Source organism: Clupea harengus, chromosome 7 (assembly GCF_900700415.2).
Source record: "Clupea harengus chromosome 7, Ch_v2.0.2, whole genome shotgun sequence".
Taxonomy (NCBI): Eukaryota; Metazoa; Chordata; class Actinopteri; order Clupeiformes; family Clupeidae; genus Clupea; species Clupea harengus.
Window position 1 is genome coordinate 8713024 of NC_045158.1, and position 9299 is coordinate 8722322.

General features: G+C 41.6%; 1 protein-coding gene across 1 annotated transcript; it reads right to left on the bottom strand.

The window, feature by feature from the left end:
* Nucleotides 1-22: 22 nt before the first annotated feature.
* dgcr8 (DGCR8 microprocessor complex subunit) lies at nucleotides 23-9093 on the bottom strand. Its single transcript, XM_012815908.3, has 14 exons — nucleotides 8924-9093; nucleotides 7127-8121; nucleotides 5993-6155; nucleotides 5687-5829; nucleotides 5061-5367; nucleotides 4554-4751; nucleotides 4351-4452; nucleotides 4018-4116; nucleotides 3745-3827; nucleotides 3482-3582; nucleotides 2985-3091; nucleotides 2712-2839; nucleotides 2458-2571; nucleotides 23-2262 (listed from the first exon to the last, which is right to left on the bottom strand). Exons 2-14 carry the CDS (start codon nucleotides 7808-7810, stop codon nucleotides 2179-2181), a joined length of 2313 nt encoding a protein of 770 aa, XP_012671362.1. The 5' UTR covers nucleotides 7811-8121; nucleotides 8924-9093; the 3' UTR covers nucleotides 23-2178.
* Between the last annotated feature and the right edge of the window lie 206 nt (nucleotides 9094-9299).

Consider the following 9299-nt stretch of genomic DNA (forward strand, 5'->3'; position numbering starts at 1 on the left):
ACAACAATGATAAGACATAGAGCACTAGTCAAGACACCTTTATTTGCATAAACAAGTCACTGTAAGTCATCGATCATAAGTCACATTGACAAGAAATCTTTTTTTCTTCCTAGGCAGCAATGTCCCTATTAAACAACTTAATATTAGACCTTCCATGGTAACAAGTATATAAAAAAAAAAAGAATATATTCTTCACACCAACACACTTGGCAAGACAGTTTGGACAGGCAGTAAACTCAGAACAAACTGGGGTGAAGACACGCACATTCTTATAAGCGTTCTACTCTTTATTACAGCAGCCTTGTAGCTCATGTACAACGGTGAAATTTCAAAAACAAATGCAACATTCAGGAAAAGCCAGCTAAACTAAAATGCTTCACACGGTTTATATAGTTTTTTTTGTTCCAGCAGTTATTGCAACTTTTATCCCTCCTTTCCAGTAAATATATCTATTGTATGTTTTATACAGCAACCCACATTACTCTATAAAAATGCATAAGACTATTAAAAGCTTTGGTTCACACCTTGTATGTCATGATCGCATTTTTGCACGAGGTATAGAGTACCTAGCCGTTTTGCTCAATTGCCTTTTGTAATGGAGTTCACCAATTTAAAAATTCATGTCATTATGTGGGAAAACCTGTTCTGAACACAATAAACTCGCTACAATGATTGCAACGTACACATACTTAAACAGGCCTGTGGACACAACAATCTGTTAAAACGGCTCTAAAAACCAAGCTCATGCTAAGGGAATTCACCCTTCCTTTCCCCAAATAATCAAATCAAAATGAATAACTCCCATTTCATTGCACTGCTGTTAGACTCTAGGTAGCTTCACCATCAGCAAAGACTCAAGTAAAAGGGTCTTGTACTTCCCTCGTGTTGGACATAAGAGAATTAGAGACTAAGGCAACAAACACCAGCATCTAATTGTCCCTCTATCTGACGTTCATGTAAGATGGGTAAATACTGATGTTCTTCGTACTCAGCGTCCTTGTTTGAAGTAGTCTTTGCAGCGGTTTGGAATTAAAGGCTATATAAAAACGGAAGCGGGGCTGGGGACAGAAACGCCTTCGACCTACAAATCTTCACAACCACAAACACCACTACACTACTTTAAAGCTCTGGTGCTTTGTGTTCTCTGCAGTGCCAGTAGAATGCAAGAATTATAGCTTGTCAGATCAGCACAATCGGCTGTCTTTTGATATGTTTCATCTTACATTTCCACAAAAACAAGGAGGAAAAAAAGGCATTTAAACATACTCTGGCCATAAGCGCAAATAAATGAACTACCACTCAGTTGCACTGCAGATTGTGGGCAGGGTTCAAACTGATTTCAGATGCAAAAAAAAGAAAAGAAAAAAACATGCAAAGTAAACAAACAACCTGCCATGTAATCTTGATCAGTCATGATCCTACACACCACCAGCATCACTGTATACACAATGCTACCACATTAACTTCACAACAATACCGGAGCTTGATTCTATTGCATACCACCGAAGCTTAACTATAAGAGCTGAAGAAACACTAAATGAAATCCATTCGTCAAAGAAAGAAAGAAAGAAGGATGAAATCAAATGGCAGTCCTAACAGCAAACAGCAGATTGTGATCGAAGTTTGGTTTCCTACTGAGACACACGAATGCCAAACTTGTACTTGTCTATCGTGCTTCTGAAATGATTAGGCAGCATCCTACCCCAACGTTGGACACCTTAGTAAACCTTAACACAAAACTTTTTGAAAATATATGGAGTTCCTGATTTTGTTTATGCTTTTGTAACAGCAGAAAATAATAGTGGCAGATAGTATCTTATATGCTTGTCAGCAGAACTGGGAGGGGAAAAAACAAACAAAACAAAAAAAGTTGTGGTTCATCTGAAGATGCTTAAGTGCTGTACAGAGAATGCATTCGGAGGTACACGATGTTCGACGCCTTATCCTAGTGCATGAATTTCATTCTGACTGCAGTTTGCGCCCTTGGCTAAGGTGGCAGGTGAACGAATCGCGTGCTTTGTTCAATGAAATGACCTCCATAATTGTAAAATATATATATTGCCATTGTACACTAAATGACGATGCATAATTCAGTAATCGCGTCTAGACTCGTGGTCTTTCTTCTGGACAATCGGGTACCGTGGACAGTGGACAGTGCTAGTTGGTCTGTGTGGAACTTTATACATCAACTGTGCACAGGGGCTCGCTACCTGGCTGGGCAGACTCCATTATGGTCATTTTTGGCTTCTTCCTGGTCTCTTCCTGTAGAGAAAATAAAACATTTAAAATGACATTTAAGCTGCCTGTGCTAGACTCTTGTGGTTTAAATTAAATCCATAGCTATGGACTATCAATCCTCCATGTCCAAGGCAATATGTATAAACAAGAGTGTGGCAACCAATCAATGCTACCAAATCAGAGTAGCATGCAGGGTAGTAGTCTAAAGGTCAAACATACCCTCAGCTTAGCCAATTTCCTCATCTCGTCTTGAAGTTTGTTCAGAATATGCAGGTTTGGCTTGTTCTTTTTGGCATACTGCTGAAGTTCAATTACACTTTTGTCTGAATTCTCCTGTAAGTATGTAAAGACAAAAGATAAATACCCAAGCAACCACAGAAAGCAACAAATCATTACCCATCCTGACAGAGCCATGCCTTTGACCTATTAGAGCCCCCCCCCCCCCCAAACTTTGTTCCCCTAGCAGCTCATACCTTTTTTACCATCTTATTGCTCTCTCTGCCATACATGCGTAGCAGTGATCCCCAGTTCTTCACATGGGGGTGGAGCATCTGCAAGATCTTCTGAGAGGCCAGCTGCTTGCCAACTCTCTTGTTCTTGCCTTCAGTGGAGAAAAGAAAAAGAATGTATTCAAATGTTTTTAATACTCCCATGCTTTGACAAACAGAGGTGCCTTCCCCGATGAATACAGTTTACAAAAACCCAGGAGGCTGCTGGATTAAGCTTTGCATAGAGGTCTCACTTACACCACCCACGGACCGTGTGCTTCCCACAAGTCATGACATATTCACTCTTCTGGTTTTTCCCAGGGATCACCTCAAACTTGATGCTTGTGTCACCCATACCATGATTTCTAGGAGACACAATGTATAGTTAGATTGCTGTATCATAATGTAATACTGTGAGGTCTGTATCCTGCAAATAGTACCACAATAAAGGGGGAATAGCAGGGTCTTTTTTTATTACAAAATAAATATGTAAAAGTTCTCAGTTAACATACTGGTTGACAGTTCATGCAATTACTTGTTATATCTAACAGCTTATACAAAGTCAGCTGCTACAACGATGATCCGATGTTGGTACTAGCTGGTCATTAATAATAGGATATACGAATGCCGCTTCCTCAATTTATTTGGGAATGTGCAACAAATCATGGGATTTGGTCAAATGTGAGGCTTTCCACACAACATTTTATCCTTTCATTAATTCAACAATATATGGAAATATTTAAAACAAGACCTACCTCTTAAGGCACTCATGAAGAATTTGATAAGGTGAAAGTAAGCCTGCTTTGTTGGTAAGCTCATACACCCTCGAGTCTTCAATACTGATATGATTAAAATACTGTCAAAGAAAATATACAACAAAGATATTAGTGTAGAAGACATGCAAAGTGTAGTGTTTGACTACATTATACTGGAACTGGATTTTTAAATCTGATCTTCACTAAAGACTGCAGAGCTAGCTACAGACTGGCAGAATGGACAAAGAAAAGGATGCCAGTACCTCCAGTTCATCTCCTTCAGAGGGCTTCTCCTCAGATGTCTGCTTCACGAAGTCAGGTATGAGGATCTCCAGTGTAGCTCGAGCTTGGGGAAGACAATAAAATCCAACCAACTGTCACAAACAGTACTCACAGAACCATTATGAGGAAACTATAATGTAAAGTGTGTGTGTGTGTAATTATTTATAATATATATATATATATATATATATAAAAGAGAGAGAGAGAGAGAGAGAGCATCAAGTTGTTAGACTGAAAATACAAAACCAAAGTACCAGCTTTATTCTTGGCCAGTTTTTTACTACTTGCGGTCCCTGTGCCATATGTAACTCCATCTATGATTACAGAGGCTCCAAAGGGCTCACTTGGGTTCTCTGCAAAACCATCAAGAGGAATACGTTACCACACAAGTAACACTGTGTGTTCAATACCACAGAATAGGCTTATAAGAGAACATCACAGTTATCTTTCAATCATTCACTTAATCCATTCTATTAATACAACTTGTATATTGATATTTGTGATAGTTAATATCTTTCCCCGAAACATTGCTATAAGAGATCACAGGATTCTCACATGAAACCATTTACAATGAGTCAATGACTTACCACATTCAAAAAAGTTGTAAACAGGTCGAACCTTGAGTACGCGTTGCATATATTCATGCAGAATGCAAACCTCCGATTTCCCATTTGGGTTGATCACAAACTCTGCAATAATTGGACATGAAATTAATAGTGAAAAAAAAAAAAAAAAAAAAACAGAAAGCCTTCATTATGCACCGTTATACTGTTGACCCCTGACTAGGTACCTTTCTTGGTTGGTGCATCCTGCAAAGAGAGGGTGATGAGCTTCTGATTGGCTGGCAGGATGGGTCTCTCCGACTCTGCCTGTTTCCGCTTCATGTCTCTGTTGAACTGCCTGCGCTCGGCCCATGTGCGGAACTTCTTCACGGTCACCTGCTCAAAATCAAAGCGCTTCTCCAGATAGCCGCGGAACTCCTCGATTTCTATGAGGAAACAACCGAGAGTTAGTGTAGTTCAAGTAGAAAGGAATATGAGCAGGCCCAAATTCCTAATGTATAGTCTGGAAAACATAAAAAGATGCCCATAAACAAATAGGTTAACGATGAGTTCTCACTTAGGGACATATAGGAACTACACTACACAGCCAAAGTCATCACTTTTAATGGGTTTACTCAAAGCACAGGGAACCCGTGTCATTGAACCTCACCCTACCAATTTAGCTTCAGTGACACAGACCATATAGGAACACGAAGCCACTCATGAGACATACCCTAAACCAGTTTCCTCCTTACCAATAGACTCATCCTTGCACACCTCCACCTTGGCTCTGACTTGGCCCAGAGCCCCCTGGAACCCTTCGCAGGCCTGAGGCTCCTTCGCCTGAGGCTGGGACTCCGCAGACCCCGGCGCCGTGCTCTCTTCCGGGGCTGTAGAGTCCGGTTCATCGGCCCTCTCCGGTGCATCCGCGTCTTCTCCAGGCTTTACGGGAGATCCATTGGAGTTGGGAACCACCACTTCACCATTTAGCTCCTTTTCCTCTACATCCTTCAATTTCTTATAGTGCAAGCAGGGAATGCTACTTGTAGGAGGGTCATGTTTCTGTCAGAGGGCAGAGAATGAGCATAAACTTGTATGCCTAATGACCTGTGGAGTGGACTTCACTCTTACAATGGAATACAATAAGGTCAATGTGTTTAAAAAGAGAAACAAAAAAACGCAAACATGAGTTCCTCAATAAACATATGTTAAATCAAATTGTATGTCTGCATAATTCATCGTTTCAAACTGTACTTTTTATCTGGAGGGATCAACTCTGGTCATCAAGACACTACCCAGTCCGAGGTGCGGACAAGTGTGTACATGGAGTCATGCTACTGGAGAGTTCATGTACTAGAGAGTTCAGCAAGCCTCTTATTACCCTGATGCTCCCTGTTCCGAGGAAGTAAGGTCTGGACCAGGTAACAACCCTGGTTTCCCGGTGAAGGTAGACTGGAATGCCAGAGTTATGGAATGTCATGATCCAGCCGTCAGGTAGTGGCTCAGTGGGTGGGCGCCCACGACCTGCATTGAGAAACCATATTCAGGTCTTTAATATGAAAAATCCTATAAATCAAGGAGTCAAGTGCTCAGAAAATATATATTTGTTTATGGAACAGTAGCCTGCCTTGCATAAAGTTTTAGATCTACCATTATATAACAAAAGTAAAATAGCAGCCTGACTCACTCTTAAGAACAGTCTTAATTTTGGTCATCATTGGTTGAACCCCAGACTCTCCATCTGACGGGTGATCACTGTCTCCTGTATACTTGTCTTCTGCCAGCCGCATCTTTTTTGGCACTGGCATACCCTCTTCCAACAACGCATCTACGTCATTGTCAAAGTCCTCCTGAAGGAAAGCACATTTTAGTGTTGGACCCACCTAGTTCGTCAACCCAGTCCTGGCTGGCTTTGGATCAGCCGTTGACAGGTTTAAGAAATAATTTCAATCAGAATTGGCGGCAGACATGGCAACCATACCATAGCTCATTAAACGATAAAAACTCTACTTTTCATAGCCCTTTGCCATACATACATACATACATTCACTCACCTCACTCACTTCAAAGCGGTTACCTTCATTGCCAGAAAGCAAAGCTTTTTCCAATGACAACTTAAACCGGACAGCTTGAAGGCATAAAGACAGACGACTAAGGCAGCAAGTTTACTCCTGTTGACACGGTCTGCTTGTGACGCAAATCTTGTCAACAGCACAGTCCGCACAAACTGTCCACGCAGGACCAACGTTTTGGGTGTGCAGACTCGTGCACAGGGCATAGAGATATTATTTCAAACACTGATTGAGTGATTGAGCTGTCAACAACAGCAGAAAAACTAGTATGAGGAGAGATAGATAGATAGAGAGATAGAGAGATAGATAGAGAGATAGATAGATAGATAGATAGAGAGAGAGATATATATATATATATATATCAGATGCTTTTATGCAGTACCAATGCACATTTTCATTAGTATGTTTGCCCCCTGGGAATAAAACTAAGGGAGACCTGCTAATAAAATTACCAGCAACAGTATTTTAAGGTGTGTAGCAATTCCTATATAGATAGAGAAGTAAATGGTTATGAAGGGCCAAAGAAGACTATAGACCTATAAAAACAGTCTTTGCTGTAGATTCACACAATGTGCAGAAGACTGCAGCAGCACTGAACTGAAGTAAATCAATGATGGAGCGCTGAATCAACGCATGTCAAATTCATACTACTGACAGACCCAGTTCTAAGTACATAAAAATACATATCAAATGTTTTCAATACAGAAGTCCTCCAACCTATTTAACACTTTCTATTATTGTGCCCGTACCTCATACGAGTAGGTTAGGTCCTCCTCGGTAGTTTGCTCCTGTTGTGCAATAACGTCTGATCTGAACCCGCCTTGGTCTCCGTCTTCAGCCTCCAGGAAGTTCTCGCTGAAATCCTCCAACTCATCCAGGACAGCAAACTCAACCTTGTTCTCTAGGTCGACCTCCAACTCCTCACAATTTGCCCCTGTGTCGAGCGCACCGTTACCACTGATCCATGGACAACTCTGGCCAGCCATCTGCTCTACAGTGTCATGCAACACACCATTTAAAACCTCTGCACTTGGCTCAGAGTCCCGTTCCTGTCCTACTCCTGTGTAGAGTACCTTCCTGTCTTTGCTTTTGCTGCTGTCAGAGAAGCTAACGCTAACCTTGACATCTCTGAGCAACTTGAGGTCGGGAAGGAACTTGGTGATTGGAGGAGCGTGGCGAGCCGTTCTAGGGCACGAGCCGCCTGTGTCCGGCTCGTCCGACAGGTTGGTAGTAAAAGTGGTGAGGAGCTGCGCCTCCCTGTTCCCTGCCGGGGTGTTTGTGGGTCCATCACCACCTGAGCTAACGTCCATTTCCTCTGCGTCACTGGACGTTTGCAGGGGAGGTGGTGGAGGTGCTATGCATTTGTGGCTGCCTGACACATCATCCTCCGGGGGCTCCAGCGGGAGAGGAGGCAATATCTCATCAATATCCATCTCTCCTAACAACTTTTAATGAAAAGCTAAACGGAACAGGTTATCTATCAGGGGTCTTTTGTCTACAGTTTTCTCAAACACTTTAAAAGGACCTTACAGACAAACATGCAGAAGGACATTGCCAGGATGCCTCAAATTTTGCATTAGTCATGTACAGTGTTGAATATGCTAAGCTGACTACATTGTTCTTTTCATTAATGTAGACAGCTTTTTACAATCACTGTCTCAATTATTGGAAATCACAATGCATTCAGCTTAATTGACCACATCTATGGACTGCCCATCCTCCATTCCAGAATCTTCCATATGCCCTAAAAGAGAAAGAAGGTAAACGTAGTTAATACGTGGGTGTTTGTTACTGTGCAACCAAAACAAGTCACCAAATGATGCTTCATGTTTCCTGATCTGCAGTTCCGACAGCAGGAACTTGCAAAACCAAATACAGACCATACACTATAACACACAATACCGATTAATTTATCTGCAAAACCATTATAGTGGGACATCCTTCATCTTACAGCTTCAATTAACGATAACTACTTCATACAACCATTGTGACATTAAGTTAGAGCCCCGGCGTAACCCTAAGAAGGGAGCCGGCGTATAGTAACGTTACCATAGGTCATGCAAAATACTTAACAGGTGGCCAGCTTATTTACCTGAAACTAAGAAATGGCAACGTTAAGCAAAATAAATAGCACCGGGTAGGGCTTCTGGTCGTAATGAAAGATGTTGCGGACCAGCCGACAAGATGTCTGGCCTCAGTCAACTTAGTCGGTCTTTTACAGCAAGAAGCTAACGTGGCTGGCGACCATTGCAACATACAAAAAAAAAATGATAACAGGCAGGTCTAAATCGATTGTTTCTTACAGTCCACACAACATTCAGATTAAGAAGACAACTATTCTAGCTATACTTGCTAATGTATCGTACATTTCTAGGGGTCATTGTTCCGCGTAACTGGTCCATGTTAGCTAGCAAGCAAACGTTGATGAAAACCGGCCGCTTAATTCCAGCCTCACGCCTTAATTGACAGTAAAATTGCATCTTAGTCTAAAAAAAAACTCGGGTTTTGCGTAATGTTGTGAAGCATATCACAATATATTCACTCACCTTTCCTATTTTTATCCTCGTCTCAACAGAAAAAAATACACTTATTCCCAAGCCAAAACCGTCCCTCTACCACCGCCATCTTTAGCACAGAGAGCTTGAAACGTTCTCAAAGAACCTCCCAGTTACCGGCTCCGTTAGCCCTCAGCCAGTCGTCGCATACTTGTGTGCAGACAAGCCAATAAGATACCAACCATGTACAGACGAACGACTGCGGGAATAAATACACCAATCAAATTACAGGCGAGCTCATAGATGTCCAATAAAATAAAATAAGCTATACACCAACAATTTCCTATTTTTACAGAAGGGGGCAGTCATGACCTATGGGGTTCTGAGTATCGAATGTTGGACAAAGTACGAGTATCAGTTCGAAAAT